General features: G+C 41.6%; 1 protein-coding gene across 6 annotated transcripts in view; it reads right to left on the bottom strand.

Moving 5' to 3' along the window:
* Positions 1-22909, bottom strand: part of LOC144599585 (AMMECR1-like protein) — a 54330-nt gene that overhangs the window by 12298 nt on the left and 19123 nt on the right. For 5 of the 6 annotated variants that reach the window (XM_078410644.1, XM_078410645.1, XM_078410649.1 and 2 more), the window contains 3 exons: positions 6525-7026; positions 1775-1885; positions 1195-1309 (listed from right to left, as the gene is read on the bottom strand). In XM_078410644.1, the coding sequence (XP_078266770.1) occupies positions 1195-1309; positions 1775-1885; positions 6525-6994 (696 nt within the window). In that variant the 5' untranslated portion in view covers positions 6995-7026. Of the gene's footprint in view, positions 1-1194; positions 1310-1774; positions 1886-6524; positions 7027-8483; positions 8580-22909 lie in introns of all 6 variants that reach the window. The other variant, XM_078410648.1, reaches the window with a different exon arrangement.

The raw sequence follows: 22909 nt of genomic DNA, 5'->3' as shown, positions 1-22909 counted from the left end.
GACACAGTTGTACGAGATGTTGTTGATGCTGCACTTGGAGCATTGTGTACAGTTTTGGTTACTCTGCGATAGAAAATATGTCATTTAAGCAGGAAAGAGTGCAAAAATGATTTATGAGACTACGCCCTGGACTTGAGAGCCTGAGTTGTGGGGGAAGGTTGGGCAGACTAGGACTATATTCTGTGAAGCATAGGCAATTGAGGGGTGACCTAATAGAGATGTATAAGATAAGGTGAATACACACAGTTAGTCTTAGGGAGGATGAAATCAGAAACTAGAGGGCATTGGTTTAAGCTGAGAGGGGAAAGATTTGAAAGGGACCTGAGGAACAACTTTGCAGCATGCAGCATTACGAAATGAACTACCAGAAAATGAGGTTGAGACAGGTACAATTAAATGATACTTGGAGATGTAAATTGATAGAAAAAGTTTTGAGGGATAAAAAGCAAAAGCAGGCAAATGGGACAAGCTTAGGGCCAAAGGGGCTGTTTCCGGGCTGTATTTATAACTTTTCAACAGGGGCTTTGTTGAATCTTTCACATACATTTGACAGGACACACTGAGTTTCAAACACTTTCATCCAAAATTGACCATGTGAGTATTGCCTGCTACTGCACTGTTTGCATGCTCAACGTTATGTGATACACAGTATGTATTCAGGGCAAGAACCCCAGATAATGAGCTAAGGTTGACACAGCTAGTGAAATGCAACCTGCAAACTGCATTCTTTAGGTTTCATATACCTACGAATTCTGAAAGGGTTATAAAAGATGTGTCCCCTTAATGATTGGCAAATAGAAATCCTGTGAGCTGGTGCAGATTTTCTAGTCGCTAGTCTGTGATAACCGTGATGGATTTCCATGCACCAAAAGAAATATTACATAATGGCCTCATCTGAACAGCACATGTGGGCAGATGCACAAGGTCAAGCTCCAGCTTTGTATCTTAACACCCAACCTCCAGTCGCCATACTCCCTGTTCAAAGCCTAGATGCACAGAAAGCCAATATTTCTTTCCTAAAGAAAGCTGCCCAAATTCCAGGATCTTTATTCTGGAACAAATTAGCACCTTCAAAGGGAAATTGAGGACACAGGAGAAAATTGCATCATTTGAATCATTTTCTATTCAATTTCAAAAGGATTGCCCCTCCCAGCCTCCTGTGGTGACAACAAGTTTGAACTGGAATTCCATTACCTCCCAGTCCAGGTAATCGCTGGCATCCTCGAAATTAGTGAGCAGCGAAACAGAACAGAAGAGTTTGGGAAGTTCCTCGCGAGTCAGCGGAGGGAAGCGACTGTCCTTAAGGGCACTGTGAGAAGAGAAAGATACCGATAAAGTTCGGACATTTTAGAAAGCCAATGGATTACCTCCCACTGTGCTTGAAGGAGAAGCTCAAAATCTGTGATATGCGGAGTGCAGGTTGTTAGCAATACCAAAAGATCAATGAATGTTAGGAATTCAACCATTTGTTTAAATTACAGTTCTTATCAGAACAATAAAAATCTGGAGCAAAAAACACTGGTCGGGACCCTTCTTCTGACTGATGGAGTGGAGGGAAGATAGCTAGTAGGAATGGGGAAGGGGTGGCCAAGAGCTAGAAAGTCATTTGTGTCTCCATTCAACTCAACTAGTTTGTGTGCTGCATAAACACTACTGCACATTTTGCTAACACAAATAAGTTACGAGAGTACATTTTCCTGCTGGGTCGACAATGTCTTTAAGTCCTCATCTTGGATTAGTTTCCATTTTTTATTGAAGATTTGAGAGTCCTTACCTGGTAAGTGTGTATTCCCTGAGTCCCGAATGGAGATTCATGGCAGAGAAGGTCCCAATGCAGCCTCGCAGGCGTTTATCTCGGCCCATCTTCCATGTTACAAACAATGGGCTAGAAAACACAAAGCCATTCATTCCTACATAATAGAATCAGGTTTTATGGACATCCCACTGATACTGATTATTGCACAGATCCATCTAACATGCAGGCAGGAGGCCCAGTGCTTTGAAATCAGAGGATAAATGTGGCCCCTCAGAATATCAAGCTCCTTATTTTTACCTCAGCATTTACACAAGAGACATCTTGCCCATAATTTGTTAGATATTCTGGGCATAACTCTTCATCCCTCCTTCTTAACATTAATATCGATAAAGAATCTAGGAATTCAGAATATTCTTCATTATACGTTGTAGCTAAGATATTACACTGGACAATGTCCCAGCTACACTAGTCCCACTTGCATGCGCTTGGTCCATATCCCTCCAAACCTATCCATTAACCCGTCTAACTGTTTCTTAAACGATGGGATAGTCCCAGCCTCAACTACCTCCAATGGCAGCTTGTTCCATACACCCACCACCCTTCGTTTGAAAAAGTTACCCCTCGGATTCCTATTAAATCTTTTCCCCTTCAACTTGAACCTATGTCCTCGATTCCCCTACTCTGGGCAAAAGACTCTGTGCATCTACCTAATCTATTCCTCTCAAGATTTTGTATACCTCTATAAGATCTCCCCTCATCCTGGAAGAGAAACCAAGGCTACTCAAGCACTCCCTATAGCTCACACCCTCTAGTCCTGGCAACATCCTCATAAATCTCTTCTGAACCCTTTCAAGCTTGACAATATCTTTCCTATAACATGATGCCCAGAACTGAACACAATATTCTAAATGCAGTCTCACCAACGTCTTATACAACTGCAACATGACCTCCCAACCTCTATGCTCAATATTCTGACTGATGAAGGCCATAGTGCCAAAAGCTTTTTTGACCACTTTATCTACCTGCGACTCGACCTTCAAGGAACCATGCACCTGTACTCCTAGATATCTGCTCTACAACACTACCCAAAGGCCTACCATTTACTGTGCAAGTCCTGCCCTTGTTCGACACCCCAAAATGCAACACCTCACACTTTTCTGTATTAAATTCCATCAACCATTCTTCTGCCCACCTGGCCAATCGATCCAGATCCTGCTGCAATCTTTCACAACCATCTTCACTCTCTGTAAAACCACTAACTTTTGTATCTTCAGCAAACTTGCTAATCTTGCCCTGTGTGTTCTCATCTAAATCATTGATGTAGATGACAAACGGTAATGGGCCCAGCACCGAATCCTGGGGCACACCAGTCCAAGAAGCAACCATCCACCATCACCCTCTGCTTCTTTCCATGGAGCCAATTTGCTATCCATTCAGCTATCTCTCCTTAGATCCCATGCGATCTAACCTTCCACAGCAGTCTACCATGCGGAACCTTGTCAAACGCCTTACTGAAGTCCATGTACACAACATCTACAGCTCTGCCCTCATCAACCTTTTTGGTCAAGTCTTCTAAAAAATCAATCAGATTTGTGAGACACGACCTCTCACGTACAAAACCATGCTGACTATCCCTAATCAGCCCTTGCCCATCCAAATGCCGGTATAACCTATCCCTCAAGAATACTCTCCAGTAACGTACCAACTACAGATGTTAAGCTCACCGGCCTATAGTTTCCAGCATTTTCCCTGCAGCCCTTCTTGAAAAGAGGCACATTTGCCACCCTCCAGTCTTCCGGCACCTCTCCTGTATTTAAGGACGACACCTAAATTTCAACCAAGGCTCCCACAATTTCCTCTCTAGATTCCCGCAATGTCCTCAGATGCATCTGATCAGGCCTTGGAGATTTGTCTACCTTCAAACACGACAGTACCTCAGTACTTCTTCGACGGTAACCCTGACTGCTCTCGACACTTCCAGTGACTGCTCCAATTTCACCCGTCCTGCTGTCTTTCTCCTCGGTAAATACAGAGGAGAAATACTCATTCTAAAGGAATGTCCTTTTTTCTGAGGCTATGTCCTCTGGTCCTAGACTCACCCACTTCTGGAAACATCCTCTCCACATCAACTCTGTCCAGTCCTATCCACTCGAAACAGAACTGGTATTACTCCCCCAATCACCATCCAAGTACATAAAATTATAAAAGGACCGGACAAGCTAGATGCAGGAAAATTGTTCCCAATGTTGGGGAAGTCCAGAACCAGGGGCCACAGTGTAAGAATAATGGGGAGGCCATTTAAAACTGAGAGTTGTGAAATTGTGGAATTCTCTGCCACAGAAGGCATTAGAGGCCAATTCCTTGGAGTTAGATATAGGTCTAGGGGCTAGCGGAATCAAGGGATTTGGGGAGAAGGCAGGCACGGGTTACTGATTGAGGATGATCAGCTATGATCACAATGAATGGCGGAGCTGGCTCGAAGGGCCAAATGGCCTCCTCCTGCACCTATTTTCTATGTCTATGTTTACATTATACAAAACCAAAATCTGATTTCTGCTGTCAGGTGATTATGATTATGCGAAACAAAATGCCATTTTCAAAACAACTCTATCATGTCACCTATGAATATGGCTTCGTTAATTACTGCATGCAGTTTTGTTTATTATAAAACAGGCCACATTTTATTTCCTTTCACTTGCGGATGTTGATAGTACAAAAAGTAAAAAATATCACCAGACCAGTGCCTGCAGTAGACAGCATGGAGATTGCTGAGAGTAAAAATGTCATAAATGTGTCTGAGTTTCTGTGCTCTTAGAAATTTAGCTCTGAAAGGTCCCTAACCTCAGTCTAATCAGTATAAATAAAATCTACCAGAGATAAGGTTTGCAACAGGACCTTTCATTATTTTGATTATAACGGCAAGACTAAACTATTCCAACTTTTCTTCTCTGTACCCAACTTGAAAACCTAATGAAATTCTGACAGATTTAAAATCAGAATATTCATACCTACAGCTTGGATTCATTGTAGATTTTCCACTAAAATAATGAGGTGGCCAGATGCTAAAATGTCCCGTTGGATCAAGAACAATTAACAGCAGGCACACTTTGTGCTATGAGCTTTCCTTTGGAAATTCTGCACTGGATTTCCCGAATGTTCCCAAACTTAGACACTCATGATCAGGAGTCTAAACCTTGTCTCAATCAAATCCGATTTACAACAAATACTACAATGTGCTGCAATGTAATGCATTAGCGAGGCAGTGCTGCAATGCTATGATCTCAGATGAGATAATAAACCAGTTCACTCAATTGAATGCAAAAGATTCCAAGTGCTACTTGATCCAGTCACATTAACTATACTGTGCATCAACAGTGGTCATGGCCTATGTTGGGATGGACTGGGCTCATATAAAGCACTGCATAAATAACAGTTCTAACCTAGTCTGCTGATTTTCCCCAGAAAAGTGCAATGAAATGTCATTTATTTCCAGATGTCAGGGACATGTCCACCTACTTTCTCCATCCCTTTCTTCCTTACTCAGTTCAATGCAGTAGGTTTGCACAACATGTTGACCAACTTTTGGGGAGAAATTAGCTCTGGGTTGCCAGTTATTCTAGTTCTTACTGCCTTCAATCTACATTCCCGGGTTTCTTTGTATCAAGGAAGTATTAGAACAATGGTGGTGGTGATCTTCACAAAATTCTTGTTTTTTTCTCTTTTACATCACATTAATACATGTTTTGCATGACCTTGTGTTTTACCAAACACCATTTCGTTAAACTATTAAAAGTCAATGATAAACTCATCTCAACATCAACAAACACAAAGAATAGACTCTCATTTGGTCAGTCGCGAAGTCAAATAAAAATTGTAACTTTTTTGTTTTAAGCGATAATTTCTTCCTATTTCCTAATTGTAAAGGTGCAAAGGAAACAATCCATGTTTTCACCATTTCAGTTACTCCATCACCTCCTAAGAGGAAAATATAATAAATTTCAAGGTGACACAAAGAATTGCAGATCTGGAATCTTGAACAACACTCAAAGTGTTGGAGTATCTCAGCTGGTCAGGCAGCATCTGTGGAGGGATAAGTTCAAGGGATCAAGACTTTGTAAATTTGTACTCCCGACTGCACATACGTGATCTTACACAATGTCAAAATAATACATTGCACCTGAAAAGCCTTGGTAATGGCAAGTAAACAGCTTTGAAACAGTTCTTGACCTGCATTTGTAAAACCAGTGCTGGTCACGGAACTGTGTCCATGTGACTTGAGCAACAACAGGTAAACCACAGCCAAATGTATCTGGCACAGGTAGATGTGTTAGATCTGAGATCATCTCTTAAAAGAAAAGATGACCAAAAATAATTTTGCACTCAGGTCCCTAACAATGTAATGCTGTTATTCAACTTGATAGGCATGGGCAGGATATCAGTATTACTGACATCCTGTGTTTTCCCACAGAACAATGACAGAGAACAGCACATCCTATGTGGAAGAACACAGTCCATGGGTGCATCAGAGTAGGATAAGGTTCACCCAACTCATTGCATAATTTAATTATCCAAAGAGCAAAATCATTCAATTTAATTTGGAGCCAGATACAAGAGCTGAAAAGAGAACATGGTGCACAATGCCACACAGATTTTCTATTAAACTGGAGTGGACTTAACCTTGTTCTTCACTGTTGTCCCGAAATGAGAAGCATTCAATGGGGAAGTGCTTGCTTCTCTTAACAGTTTATCCTTATACTGCAGTACTCACTATGGGTCATTGGTGAACCTGGGTGATCGGGGCAGTGGGAATCCATACAGATGACAGTACAACACATCAAAGCAGTAGCAGCACATCTCTGCGGTCACCACCAAGTTCCTCACATTCAGTCCACTGGTCCCACTGTGTCCAGTCCCGTTTGGACGACTTCCCACTGCAATCAGCCCAGTCACTGAGCTGAGTGTAGAGTTTAAGGAGTTCAGGTTCCCATTGCTCTCCCTGTTGTTCCTCTCGCAATGGTTCTGGCTGTAGTTGTGGTTCTGGCTGTAGTTGTGGTGGTTCCCCAGGGCTGTTCCAGACTGCAGACTAGACACCGAGCCACAGCCTAGGCCGGTGCCTGAGTGATTCAGCTGGTTGTGCACATTGCTGCCCGATAGCTTAGGCTTCTTTACTCCACAGCAACCTGCTGCTATCTTCTGCTCGAGCGTCGGCTCTGCTTGTAGGCACCTCCTCTTTCCCATCCTCCTCTGCAACACAGTGTCAACACGGCACCCTGAGCAAGAGAATGCCCAACAATTAGAGATACAGAAATGAGACACCAACTGCGATTGTGGAATAAACAATGTAAATGCAGTTTATCACCAGTGTGGTACGGTCACATAACTTGCAAAAGTAAAACTGCAGCAGTTCAACCCCATCCCAAGCGTAAATGCATCATAAAGTAGCAACTGAACCATGATATATATTACTCCAGATTTCAGACTTACATCTTGTACTTCCAAACTTAGATTCAGTCCCAAAAATATATTGTGATTTTTAATATGTAGTTAAATCTAATGATAAGAGTTATTGCAGATGCATTGGTCCGACCAATGTCATGGCAACTCCTTACTGAATAATCACACCAGACCCCTTCTCCACAGCTGAGCAAGTTAGCTTCCTCAGGCACCTATCAATTTGTTTTTTTAAAGCCTCTACTGACTATTTATATCACCCTTAATGCCCCTGAATTCCATATCATAACCACACCCTGTTTAAAAGTCTCAAGCTGCCTCTCATTTGCTTTCAATCCAACCCTGCCCCTGATCTTCAAACTACCCACCAACTGAACTTCTCTTTATCTATCTAAACCCATCATGATCTCCCCTAGTTCTAGAATAAATTTCTTTCCAGCTGAGCAAGATAAACAACCTCAATTTCCCCAGTTTAACTGAAGTACCTTATCCTGAAAACCATTCTAGCTAATATTCCTGCACAATCTAAAATCTTCATGTACTACAAATCGGCTCAGGTTAAGGAATAAGGCGCACTAAGGAAAGATATATAGCAGTAGCTGTGAGCAAATAAAAGGAAATACATAAATGGATTTAGAGTGCATGTGCCTCAAGACATTGTATGGTGATGAAATGCTAGTCAGCAGCAAATGCAAATAGATGTGGGATTATGATAATATTGTAATAAATGAAACAAGGTTCAACAAAAAAGGGCAGGACTAGGTATTCTGTGTTCCAGGAGCAAGGTGTTCCGAAAAGATAGGCAAGAAAAAGTAAGGTGGTTGAAATAAAGGAAGATATTATTGTTAAAAAAAAGACGCACATTGCCAGAGTAACTCAGAGGGCCGGGCAGCATCTCTGGGGAAAATGGATAGGCGATGTTTCTAGTCAGGACCCCTCTTCAGAGTGATTGTAGTTAGGGATAGAAAGCTGGAAGAGAGGTGGATGTGCGGGACAACAGCAAGCAAGCGATAGGTGGATACAGGTGTGGGTGGAGGGGTTGATTGGCAGATGGGTGGACAAAGGCTAGAGACGGAAAGGCGACAAAAGGCTATGAGAAAGGAGAGAAGACGAATGAAATGTGAAGCCAGAGGATGGGATGAAGGTGGAAGGGGAAAGAGGAGGGATTTTGGGAAAAACGTGTGCACATCCAGGTGGGGCACGGGAAAGAGAGGGGGGGGTGGAGAAAAGGGGGTTGTTGGAAAGGTTCCTAAATTGGAGAATTCATTGTTCATACCTTTGGGTTGTAAGCTACACAAGCGGAATATGAGGTGCTGTTCCTCCAGTTTGTGAGTGGCCTCACTCTGGCAATGGAAGCCCAGGACAGGTCAGTCTGGAAATGGGAAAGGGACGTTAAAATGGTTAGCAATTAGGAGATCCAGCAGGCCTTGGCGGAACAAGCAGAAAAATGTGTGGGGAAACAGTTGCCTGGTCTACGCTTGGTATCAACAATGTAACGGAGGCCAGTCTCACACCTCATCTACTGAATTCAGTGAAAGAGGTTAGAGGAGGTGCATGTGAGCCTCCGACACCTGGAAGGGCTGCTGTGGTCCCTGGATGGATGTGAGGGATGAGGTACAGGGACAGGTGTTGCATCCTCTGTGGTTGCAGAGGAAAATAGCTAGGTAGAGGGTGGTTTGGGTGGGAAGAGATGAATGCACCAACAAGTTGCAGAGGGAGCAGCCTCTGCAGAAAGCAGAAAGGGATAGGGGTGGGAAGATGTGACTGGTGGTGGGATCACGTTGAAAGTGGCGGAAATGTCAAAGAATGAAGTGTGGGATACAGAGGCTGGGTGTTGATAAGGACCTGGAAAGGCAAGACATTATTGTGATAAGGGTGAGACATCCTTGGCAAATCAAGTGACAGAATCCATTTGTCTTAAATTATGTTGAATAATGTCAGAGGGTGAACAAATCCGCAGGGAAACTACTGAAAAGTTCATTGATATACAATGGAGACACAAGGATCCGCAGATACTGCAATCTTCAGAATCAGAATAGCCTTTATTGTCATCCAAAAATCTTGAGCAAATCACAAGTGCTGGGGAAACTCAGCAGGTCAATAAACCCAAATGTTGATTGGAACAGGATTACAGTAGTAGCTCAAGGAAAGCTACTGCTATTTGGGAAAGAAAAAATAGATAGAAAAAATACTTCCTCATATCAGTCCCAAATAAGTGGCCACATTCTAAAAAAACATAAGTTTAACCAAAATAAGTGTCCCTAAAAAGTAAGAATAACTATGCTCCTTAGGTCTATATTCCTCCATGTGGTGAAACATCCTTTCAATATCTACCTTGTCAAGCTCGTTCACAATCGCATGTTTCACAAGATCATCTCTCATTCTTCTCAACTCCAGTGTGTAGGTGGAACTGGTGCCTTCCCACACAAGTCAAATCAGGTGAACCTTCCCCAAACTTCCAATGCAATGTACCTCTCCTTGCATGACATGTAAATTTAAAATAGTAGGCAGTTAAAATGAAGGTAAATATAAAAATCTTCTGTCAGTATTGAGTAGCAAGTGGGTAGTAAGAGGAAGTAGGTGGTAAGAGGGAATGAAAGGATATGCATCACGTACAGACGGAGGAGATTACTTTAACTTGGCATCGAGTTCAGCAGAGACATTGTGGGATTAGGGATAAAGAGGCCGAAGGCATGGCTGAAATAGTACAACCACTTTGCAACCATCTTTACACAGGAAGAGAATGCTGTCATAATCTCAATAAAATGGGATTAAACAGAGAAGAAAGGAGGTGAAAACTAACAAGGAACAATCCTAGAATATCTACCTATGCTTAAAGTAATGACGTCACCAGATGTGAGGGAGGAGAATGCCTCTCATTTTATTGAGGGAGGTGGCACTGAAGGTCGCTATCCATTTGACAAGGTGGTTTATTGCATCCTCCATTTTAAAGCGGTACTGCCAGAGACTGGAAAATGGCAAATATAACACTCTTGTATTAAAAATGAGATGTAAAGATATGTCCAGCAACTACAAGCTAGCAACTAAGAGATTTAACCTTGGTTATGGAGAGGTTTTTAAAAAACAATCAAGGAAAACATTAATGTGCACTTGGAGTTCATTAAAAACAAAATGTATCCTCCTTTTGGAACAACCTTTCCTTTTGCATTAAATAAGCACGAGAGTATAAAAGTTGAGTTGCACAATGAAGCTAAACGGATCGACTTGAGAATTAGATACTGCATGTAAATTCTACTGCTATTTTTTACCTGCTGTAAAATAACAATGTGATTTGCGAACACTGCTTTAAAAAAAGAATCATTAAGATAGTTAGAAAATAGCATTGTTGAATTCCCTGGTATTGCACATGTTATTTCTGCTCCAGCAGCTGCCTGTACATAGATACACAGCTGCAACCTCAGAAGCAGGGCTCAAAAAGTGCTGAAACCAGGTAGCATTCTTATAACTTCTGGAGAGCGCTGCTTTATAAAACAAGGCTGGAGCAATGATTGGAGCAGTATATGTGGTGTAGAACCCTGCCCATTGGTGGGATGTTCTTTGTGCTCAGGGACCATGGAGAGCTTCACAGGCTACAGCCAGGCACACCCACCAGGGAAGTATCTTGAAGGAGAAACAGCCCTAGGAATAAATGCCATGATCTCACCAGATTGATGAATCCAGGTCCTCAACATTTAATTCTTCTTCATGACATCTGTAGACTTCATGCTCATCTCGTCAAAACCTATTAACATTTCATCTCAGCCACAAACAGCCCACTCCTTCCTTCCCACCTCCTTCCCGCATGGTCGCCCAAACCTCTCCACACAGAACCTTTCAAAAACTCAATGTTTTCTCTCTCTGTTCCACAGAAGCATTTTCTGATGCTTTCGAGTACACCACCCTTTCTACAACTCCCTGGAGACAAAAGAAACAGCAGATGCTGGAATCTTGGTCAAAATATAAACTGCTGCGGGAACTCAGCGGGTCAGGCAGCATCTGTGGATGGAATGGACAGGTGAATTTTTGGGTCGGGACAAATCGCTGAGTCACCCTTACAATTTCACCAGCATTCACTTCCCTCCCAAGGCAGCTTCTATTAAGACAACGGAAAATATAATACCCAACCCTTCAACCTCTTCCACTTTTACAATCCCTGGACCCAATAGTCCTACCAGATGAAGAAACAATTCTTTGGGATTTCTTCAGATTTTGTGAACCGCATTCAGTGCTCAGGGTGTAGTCTCCTCCACACTGGAGAACAAAAAGCATATTTGGTAATGGATTTGCTAAACATGTCCATTCTATCCTTAAAGATGACCCCGAGCTTCCTAGTTGCCTCTCACTTTAATTTTTGCTCCATTTCTACTCCAGTAGACTGCCCAGGCAGTCACTGAGAGAACAAGCAAACTGCACACAGACAATACCCAAGGTCAGGATTGAACCCAGATCAGTAGTGCTGTGAAACATCAGCTGTACTACAAGTTGAATTCTTACCATTTCACCTGGCTTAAGGTGTGACACCTCCTTAGGTCTCCTTTTGGAGACAGGGTATTTCCATTTCTCTCTTCTCTGTCTGCTTATTTCAGGTGGAATCTTAGACCAGCAGCTTTGAGTTGTTGGTACAGCCATTCTTTATTGGCAGTTCTGCGGCTTATGGTCTGGGCTAGAAGTAAACACTGACTATGGGATATCTCTTTGCCATGAGTCATATGACAGGGGGACCAAGATGCCCATCTAAGCTAGTCCCACTTGCCCACATTCCTATAAAACTTCCTATACATGTGCCTGTCGACTTTTCCTTTACAAATTGTTATAGTACCTGCCTCAACTACCCACCACCTTATGAGTGAAAATGTTGCCCCTCAGGTTCTTATTAAATCTTTCCTCCCTCACCTTAAACCCATATCCACTGGTTCTTGATTCCCCAACTCAGGGTAAAAGACTGCATTCACCCTATCTATTCCCCCTCATGATTTTATATACCTCTATAAGATTACCCCTCAGCCTCCTGTGCTCCAAAGAATAAAGTCCAGGCCTGCCCGACCTCTCTGTATAGCAGGCCTTTGAGACCTGGCAACATCCTTGTAAATCTTCTCTGCACTATTTCCAGCTTAATGGCATCCTTCCAAGAGCAGGGTGACCAAAACTGAACATCATACTCCAAATGTAGCTTCACCAACATCTTGTACAACTGCATCTTAACATCCCAACTTCTATACTTAATACTCTGACTGACGAAGGCCAATGTGCCAAAAACCTTCCTTACAATTACATCTACCCGCGATGCCACCTTCAGGGAACAATGTACCTGTACACCAAGATCCCTGTGCTCTACAACTCTCCCTAAGGCCCTACCATTCACTGTGAAGGTCCTGTCCTTGTTTAACTTCCCAAATGCAACACCTCAGACTTATCTGCATTAAATTCCATGAGTCATTCCTTAGCCCACTTGCCGAGCTGATCAAGATCCTGCTGTAATTTGTGATAACCATCTTCATTGCTACGATACTATCCACTTTACTGTCATCTACAAACTTAATCATGCATTCTACATTCTAATCCAAATCGTTAATATAAACCGCAAACAGCAATTGGTTCAGAAACAATCCTTTACTAGTCACAGGCCAGCCTTCCTTCCATGAACCCAATTCTATCTCCAGTTAGCCAGCTGTCCTTGGATCCCAGGAATCCAAAGAAGCCCACCATGTGGAACCTTACCAAAGGCCTTGATGAAGAGACTACACGATAATCTACGTGAGCTTCTTCTGCTCCTCTACAAAGTGAATAGACTATCGCTATTAGATACAAAAATAATCAACCATTACCACCAGGTAGATTTTAGCCCTGGTTATGAAGAGATCCGATGCCATGTTCACCCAAGGTCTATCCACCACCCCATGCTTATCTAAAGTCCTCTTGCTGCCTTGACTCCTCAGAATGATACATTATTTTTGGCTGAAGTCCTTCACTTCTGCATCTATTTCTGGCCTATTGCAGTGATTCACAAGAACTCCCAAAGCAGCTGTTCACTCCCAAATGCGACAATGCAACAGAGTATTTCTCTCCCGTGAGTCTGTTCTTCCATTTGTTAAAGTATCCCTTGTCATATTCTGTAGTTTCAGGTGCATCGTATTATGACTGAGTTGACAAGAATCATCCTCTCCCTTTGTACCCTCGATGCCATCACTCTCACACTCGTACTGCTTTTACAACATCCTCCAATCCCTTTTTGCGTTGTCTCTGGCACACAACAGCAATGACTCGACCACTACACCAGCATTACTCAGTCACTGACTCAAGAGCATAGTTTCCATCTCTATAATTATTTCCTTCACCCGACATTCACCAGTTTTATATGTACTCTGACAGCACCGTATGCCCTCAACAACTCTCACAATTGCTCTCTCTCATACAAACCAAGATCGAAAGGGACAAACAGCAGGCCAGCAGTTGTAAGAGAAGCCAATATGGAAACCCTGTTTTAAGTGTCAGACATGCAAGTCTCAAGGACCAGGGGAGTTGAGAGTGACTGCGACCTCCCTCGGAATAGCTACTTTCCCCGATCCTCTGTCATCATTACAGTCTTCTTTTCCTGTCAATGAATGAACTCTTTTCAGATCAGTAAGAAATATCAAGCCATCATTGAGATGGAACAAATGGCTAATTACATATATCATTGAATTATACTTGCCCAATTGGACACCCATTTGGTGTAAAAAGTTCATAAATGCATATAATTAGATTTAAAAAACCCAAGTGAAAGTGTTAGGAGTACAGTTATGTGTCTATTGACATACCTTTGACATTTTGGCATCAATGAAAATTTTAAAAAGCAATGCCAAAGTTGAATTTGAACAAAGTAACACAGAAGCATCAGGATATAAATAGAGACATCATACAAAATTACATTGAGGTGTAATTACAGGCTTTGCTCCAACTTATTTTTAGTATAATTTTATAGGCCAGAACTATACACAGTACTTCAAGTGCACTTCCACCAAAACTGGGTACAATTGGAGCAAGGCTTCCCTTCTCTTATATTCCATCCTCTCGGTTTATTCAGATGTGATTACAAGCTAGATAATCAATTAAAATGAAGACAATTAGTCGTTCAAATGATTTATACAGCAATGTGATTACTAACCCCACAGTGTATTACAATTTAATGCAACCAGGTTTTACGATACATTTTGTGCTGGAATATAATAGGTAATTACAGACTTAATATTAGATTATAACGAGTAATTCTGAATCTGCACTATTATGAGGAGAAAATTACAGCCCTTCTGCTGGATTATAAAGATAAATTCAAAACTTGAACTGAATTATATGGGGCAATGATTACAGGTTTTGTACTGTGTTTCACTATGGTGGGGTTGTGCTGGATTACACAGATTTCCACTTGATTGTTACAAGGTTAGTTATAAGCATTATGCTGGATTATTCTGAGTAATATCTACTGTATTCATGATGAATTATTTGGAGGTTTAAATTACAAACACTGTATGCTGAGGTGGAATTAAACCCTTTACATTGAATCACACAGAAACAATTAGTTATTTTGTATTAGACAATATAACTTTTGATGGATTACAATGGGGATGAAGGATTATATTTATATAATTATAATACTGATATAATATATCAGTCTGAAGGGTCTTGACCCGAAACATCAACTATCCATGTTCTCCAGAGATGCTGCCCGACCCGCTGAGTTACTCCAGCACCGTGTGTCCAATAATGGGGCAATTAACATCTGTATTCTGGATATAGTCTTTATAGTGCAGTGTGTTATAATTAGTATTGGAATGCCTGTATCTATGATCATTAGATCCTGTCATAAACTCATTGCACAGAATGAGGTCATCGAAAATGGAGCAAAATCCTCTATCGTTCAATAAAATTATACCTGATCTGATTTAGCCTCAACTCCAATTTCCTGCTACTTCCCCATTACGTTCTACTCCCGAATAGAACAAAAATCTGAACATAGTCAAGGTTGGGCTGGACAATTATGCTTCATGACACCATAAGCAAAGAAATTCTTCCTCATCTGTTTTAAATAGGCAACCCCATTATTGTGAAAGTATACCCTCTGTTTCTAAGTTGTCCTATCCTAACAGCTCCTACTTTATCATGCTCCTACAATTTACTCAGTAAGGTAATCTCATTCTTTAACTGCAATGTGTATAGGCCAAATCTTTCCTCATGAATCAATCCCTTTATTCTATTTGTGTAGGAAAGAACTGCAGATGCTGGTTTTAATCGAAAGTAGACACAAAATACTGGAGTAACTCAGCGGGACAGGCAGCATCTCTGGAGAGAAGTAATGGGTGATGTTTCAAGTCTAGAAGGGTCTCCACCCGAAACGTCACCCATTCCTTCTCTCCAGAGATGCTGCCTGTCCCGCTTCTTTATTCTACTTTCTAGCATGCGTTCGATATAAATAAGGCAGCCAGAACTGCGCACAGTACTTCAAGTCCATTCTTACTGATACTCCGTACAATTGTAAAGACTTCCCGTCTCTTCTAGTCCATCCTCTTTGCATGAAATGTCAATGTTCCATTTGCCTTCACGATTACTTGTAACTGAATGAAACTGTTGCCATTTCATGTGCAAAAATATTTTTTCAGCGGCAGATTCTCTCTATATAAACAATATTCAGCTCTTTTACATTACTTCCAAAGCCAATGAACTTTATATTCCTTTTATAATCATGCCAATTTTTTTGTCACTCTCTGAACCTCTATATTTTCCAGACTTGGTCTTCCTTCCAACTTGCTTTACAAACAAATTTATATCATCAATAAATTTGATTAAATATGCACTTGGTACTTTGATCATTAATAGTTGAGCTTCCGACAATGATCCCATAGGCTACAATTCACTAACCTGAAAATGACCCATTTATCATGATTCATTAATATCCAATTCTCTGTTCATGCCAGTATATCACTCCCACAATCATGGGCTTTTATCTGGAACAGACAAGTTTTGTGTGCTCTCTATTAAATACCTTTTGGAAATCCAACTGTTGGTCTTTCTTTATCCATCCACAAAAACCTGATACATGTGTACACAGTTCTGGTTATCCCATTACAGGAAGGATGTGAAGGCATTGGAAAGGATGCAGAAATGTTTTACAAGAATGCTGCCTGGATTAGAGTGCATTAGCCAAAAGAGATTGGACAAACATGGATTGTTTTCTCTGGAGAGTTAGAATTTGAGACGAGACCTGACAGAAGGATATAAAATAATGAGGCATAGACAGGGCAGACAGTCAGAACCTTTTTTTCCCCCAGGATGGAGATGTTAAAGATGAGAGAGCATATAGTCAAAGGGGGAAAGTTTAAAGGAGATGTGCAGAGGATATTTATTTTTACACACAGAATGGTGGGTGGTGGTGGTAGCAGATACAATAGTGGTGTTTAAGAGGCTTTTAGATTGGCACATACATATGTAGGGAATGGAGGAATACAGACCACGTGCAGGCAGAGGAGCTTAACATGGCATCATGTTCAGCACAAAGAGCCTGTCCATATGTTGTGCTGTTCTATGTTTGTCAAGCATGAACTACCTTTCCTAATACAGAGTCATCATGATATTATGATTTTCTAAGTGTCCTTATACCATTTACTTAATCATGGATTCTGGTATTTTCCTTTATTTTTTTCAATATTTTTTTTTGGTGCAGATTTCCAATCAACTGGAACCATTCTACTATATAGGACCCATGGACCAGTTGGATCCAAACCTCTCCTGCTTTGATAAACTTCTAAACACAATTTTATTTACCCTAAAAGCACTCAGCAAGATCCCAGGGTCGAGGGCCACTGCCGGGCCGGGCAACCCTCCCCCAACTGACGACCCGTGGACCTGTTGCTGGCCGGGGAGTCTCCCCTGGGGCTGGGCGAGGGGGGAGAGGAAAGGGGAGAGGGAGCCACTCTCCCCGGCCCTGGGCGGCCAGCAACAGGAGAGCGGTCGGCAGCCATCTTCTTTGACGTACTCTCTGCTGCTGCACTGTACCACGGGAGGAAGGTCAGGCGCGGGGCATGCCGGGATGGGCGCCGGTCCTCCCGGGGCTGCTGTGCAGGTGCACCGCCGCCAGGCCCGCCAACCCTCCCCCAACTGCGCATGCGCGGCTGCCGGGAGCGCATTTATTAAAGTTTAAAAAGTTAATTACTTTTAAAATATAACGAAACTCGATACAGCAGACCAAAGGCAAATGGTAAGGTGCCCGAGAATTGTTGCGGTGTCGTCTACCGTTTTGGTTGTATTTCGGGAACATACAAGATGAGAGTTTTAGTAATATAATATATATATAGATGTTGTAAACTCACAACTGATACATTCGCTTCACACGAGCCCCAGGATACAGACAATCCAGTCCAGGAATCTTGTCAGCTTTCAGTCACATTAATTTTCCTGGTGTCTTTGTCACAGAGAGCAATTGTTTAAAGTTCCTCCACCCCCCACCCCTCTCTATTTTCTATTATTTTTGGAATGTTTTTCAGTGCAACACCCACAAGATGTGTTCAAAGTCAGTTGCTTCCTCATTATAAATTCAGAGTGTTACATGCTAAAGAACTACCATTCTATCATGGTGTACGCTCTTATTGTTTTTATATTTTTGCTAGCTTACTTTCATCATCTATTTTCTCCCTTTTTAAAATAAACTTGGTTCTTGGAGTCTGTATTCTTTCTTTGAAAGAGCTTGCGCTTGGTCTCACAACCTATTTCCTCTTGTGTCTGACCCTGTAAAATGTTCATCCTCATGTAACTACAATTCCAATTTAAAAGTTATTTATGGAATCAGCCTCCATCACCTCTCAGGCAGAGTGTTCCCCAATAACTAGTGAAAATGTCCATCCCCAATCTTTTGCCAATAATTTTAAATCTACAATCTCTGTTTATTGATCCACTTTCCAGATGGAATAGTTTTCTCTAACAAACCCCTTGACGGACAGAAAATCCGTTCAGCTTCTCTCAATCTTTTCTAACTAACATTCCTAGTATTCATGTCTCTCCTCATTAGTCCCCAGACTTCTTATCTTCCCTGGTGAAGCATAAAGAATAGTTCACATTTCTCCACTTGAGGCCAAATTTCTGATCGTGGAATTTCTGATCTTTGTCTACTGCTTTGATTATAAACTGAAGTAAGTCACAGAGTCACACAGCACAGAAAGAGCCCATGTCGCTCACTGTATTTATCTATACTAGTCCCATTTATCCACACATGCTTCCTTGAACCTTATCTACTTGCCTTATTATATTTAAGAGTAATGTATATAGGCACCATGATCCATATTGTTGCCTCACATCTCCAGTCACAGGTTTGATTATCCCCACTCTGTCCATGCAGAATGAACACAAGACAATAGGTGCAGGAGTAGCCCATTCGGCCCTTCGAGCCAGCACCGCCATTCAATGTGATCATGCCTGATCATTCTCAATCAGTACCCCGTTCCTGCTTTCTCCCCATACCCCCTGACTCTGCTATCCTCAAGAGCTCTATCTAGCTCTCTCTTGAATGTATTCAGAGAATTGGCCTCCACTGCCCTCTGAGGCAGAGAATTCCACAGATTCACAACTCTCTGACTGAAAAAGTTTTTCCTCATCTCTGTTCTAAATGGCCAACCCCTTATTCTTAAACTGTGGTCCCTGGTTCTGGACTCCCCCAACATTGGGAACATGTTTCCTGCCTCTAACGTGTCCAACCCCTTAATAATCTTATACGTTTCGATAAGATCCCCTCTCATCCTTCTAAATTCCAGTGTATACAAGCCTAGTCGCTCCAGTCTTTCAACATATGACAGTCCCGCCATTCCGGGAATTAACCTAGTAAACCTACGCTGCACGCCCTCAATAGCAAGAATATCCTTCCTCAAATTTGGAGACCAAAACTGCACACAGTACTCCAGGTGCGGTCTCACTAGGGCCCTGTAAAACTGCAGAAGGACCTCTTTGCTCCTATACTCAACTCCTCTTGTTATGAAGGCCAACATTCCATTGGCTTTCTTCACTGCCTGCTGTACCTGCATGCTTCCTTTCAGTACTGATGCACTAGGACACCCAGATCACGTTGTACGTCCACTTTTCCTAACTTGACCCATTCAGATAATAATCTGCCTTCCTATTCTTACCACCAAAGTGGATAACCTCACACTTATCCACATTAAACTGCATCTGCCAAGCATCCGCCCACTCACACAACCTGTCCAAGTCACCCTGCAACCTCATAGCATCTTCCTCACAGTTCACACTGCCACCTAGCTTTGTATCATCAGCAAATTTGCTAATGGTACTTTTAATCCCTTCATCCAAGTCATTGATGTATATTATAAATAGCTGCGGTCCCAACACTGAGCCTTGCGGTACCCCCCTAGTTACTGCCTGCCATTCTGAAAGGGACCCATTTATCCCCACTCTTTGCTTTCTGTCTGTCAACCAACTTTCTATCCATGTCAGTACCCTACCTCCAATACCATGTGCTCTAATTTTGCCCACCAATCTCCTATGTGGGACCTTGTCGAAGGCTTTCTGAAAGTCGAGGTGCACCACATCCACCGGCTCTCCCCTGTCAATTTTCCTAGTTACATCCTCAAAAAATTCCAGTAGATTAGTCAAGCATGATTTCCCCTTCGTAAATCCATGCTGACTCGGAACGATCCTGTTACTGCTATCCAAATGCTCCGCAATTTCGTCTTTTATAATTGACTCCAGCATCTTCCCCACCACTGATGTCAGACTAACTGGTCTATAATTTCCCGCTTTCTCTCTCCCTCCTTTCTTGAAAAGTGGGATAACATTAGCTACCCTCCAATCCACAGGAACTGACCTGGAATCTATAGAACATTGGAAAATAATCACTAATGCGTCCACAATTTCTAGAGCCACCTCCTTAAACACATCTTCCGTTTACCTTGCAGATTTCCTCTGGTGCTCTAATTTCCTTCCTTATTCTAACGACACAGTGGGCTGTGGGGAAACCTTCCATTGTAAACAGCCTCTGGAGCTGGTGGGTAGTAGCAGAACTGAGGTTGGGGGAAAGACTAGATTACAGGGGAATAAGTGGGATATTGGATTGATCCGAGAACAGGCAGAGACTCCAATGGTTTCCTTCCATTTGAGAAAAAACAAAAGTGAAATATTTCAAAAACTTCCATTTATCATGTACTGCATTTCCAAGATGCATACCTTAACTTCTTTGAACATTTGCTATGACTTAGTCCATTTCACCCTGTTGATGTGTATAATTATGCTCATGTCAGCTACTTTTCCAAGTTCATAATCATCATAACTGTGCATCCACTATTCATGTCCAAGGCATTTGCGAAAACCGAAAAGAGCAATGGATTAACTTTGGTCGCTTTCCTTTTTCATTTTAATGAAATATTTCTCAGCATAACAGCCAAATGCCTTCCATTTCATCACTATGAGCTATACCCTATATTAGTAGTAATTGTAAGGTTTGGGCGCTTAAAATGGGATAATTGCTGAATTTAAAATGGATTATAGTGGGGGTAATTACTGCAGTATTTCTGGATTCTACTCGGATACAATCAGTCTCTGTATTAAACTATACTGAAGAAGCGTGACCTTGCATGAGTAATACTCCTGTAACTGTAGAATTTATGATGAATTATATGGTAATTATACGATTTTCTTTTCAACAAGATATTACAAAGGATGACAGATCTCTGAATTTTCATGGAGATAGTTTATTTCTGGATTAAAACTGGATAACCATTGCAGCGCCCGTACAGACTCTCCAATAGATTGTAACGTTTCCTGGTCAATGATGAAACAAAGTAGAAAACCTGGCAGCAAGGAAGGCACAGAGCCAAGATTGGAAAAAGATTTTGAGGTATTATTTAAAGATTGAGTATTTGTGTGCAGACAGATCTGGATATATGCAAATAGTATCAATGCAGCAATTATGAGAGAAAATAAAATTTCTGGCCTGTATTACAAAAATTACAAATACAAGAATAAGGACATCTTCTTGGAATTCATCAGTGCTTAAGCAAGTCCAGAACTGGAATTCTGGACATAGGTTTGGTCTAGTTAGCAGAAATTTGCAATGGAGGCAGATTAGAGGAGATTCAAGATTGGACTGCTTTCTTAAGAGGGAAAAAATGAAAATCACAGGTTGGACCACACACTCTCCAGCTTTGAAGCAATTTCACTGAATCACTGGGGAGTTTGCACATTTTCCATGGTTGGTTGGAGGGTTAGCCGTCTGCTGTAAATTGTAGGTAAGTGGTAGAAGGGGGGTTTGGCAGAATGAGAATGCAGGTAGAATAGAAATTCAGATGAATGTAGGAATAGTGTGAATGGCTATTGCCGGTCGACGCAGACCTGATGGGCTGCTCCCTGAGGTGCCTCGCAATGATTTCAGATTATCAATAATCTCACAATGTCAAAACAGGTTTGAGGGTAAATGGCCTACTCCTAGTCTTAAATCTAATTTTTTGTGATGTTTGTGATGAGATATTACAGTTCAATTATTTAGCTTTGCACTGGATTATAGTGGAACACCTATAACCTAGCATGGGTATTCTGGATTCTAAATAATGCCATCTCTGAGCTGGATTAAAATGTGCTTCATGACAGGTTCATTCACGTGTTGTAATGGATCATAGTTATCGTCATGCCATTTTAATGCAGTGCATTAATAAAATAGGGATAATATGAATAGACAAACTGGATTGCTGTTAAGGTTACCCATTTTACACTCACTCAATGCATGGTTAAGCATTTAGTATTGGAACATACAGTGGCCTCCATAATGTTTGGGACAAAGACCCATCATTTAATTATTTGCCTGTGTACTCCACAATTTGAGATTTGTAATAGAAAAAATCACATTCTATTATGTATTATGTGGTTAAAGTGCACATTGTCAGATTTTAATAAAGGCCATTTTAATACATTTTGGTTTCACCATGTAGAAATTATGGCAGTGTTTATTATACATAGTCCCCTCATTTCAGGGCACCATAATGTTTGGGACACAGCAATGTTATGTAAATGAAAGTAGTCATGTTTAGTATTTGTTGCATATCCTTTGCATGCAATGACTGCTTGAAGTCTGCGATTCATGGACTTCACCAGTTGCTGGGTGTCTTCTCTGGTGATGCTCTGCCAGGCCTGTATTGCAGCCATCTTTAGCTTATGCTTGTTTTGGGGGCTAGTCTCCTTCTGTTTTCTCTTCAGCATATAAAAGGCATGCTCAATTGGGTTCAGATCAGATGATTGACTTGACCACTCAAGAATTGTGGTTTTGAGGCCTGTGACCACAGGTTTGCTACAAGGGTCGGTGCTGGGTCCACTCTTATTTATCATCGACATTAACAATTTGGATGACAATGTTGTTAACATTGTTAATAAATGTTCAGATGTCACCAAAATTGGCACTACAGCGATCATTGAGGAAGGATATCTAAATTTATAACAGGATCTAGATCAGTTGGGATGATGGAATTTAACTCTGACAAGTGTGAGGCATTGTATTTTGGTATGTCAAACACAGGAAGTGATAGACCCCTTGAGAGTGTTGCAGAACAGAGAGATCTGGGAGTACAAGTCATAATTCCTTGAAAGTAGGCACCAGGACACCACCTGCCTTATACTACCTGGAAAGTCCTAAACAGCCTCTGCACTGGAGTAGGACATTGCGGACTCAACCTGAAGAAGTGG

Source organism: Rhinoraja longicauda, chromosome 13, assembly GCF_053455715.1.
Source record: "Rhinoraja longicauda isolate Sanriku21f chromosome 13, sRhiLon1.1, whole genome shotgun sequence".
Lineage (NCBI taxonomy): Eukaryota > Metazoa > Chordata > Chondrichthyes > Rajiformes > Arhynchobatidae > Rhinoraja > Rhinoraja longicauda.
The sequence above is the reverse complement of the archived record's forward strand: the minus strand, read 5'-3'. Positions and strand labels throughout refer to the sequence as shown.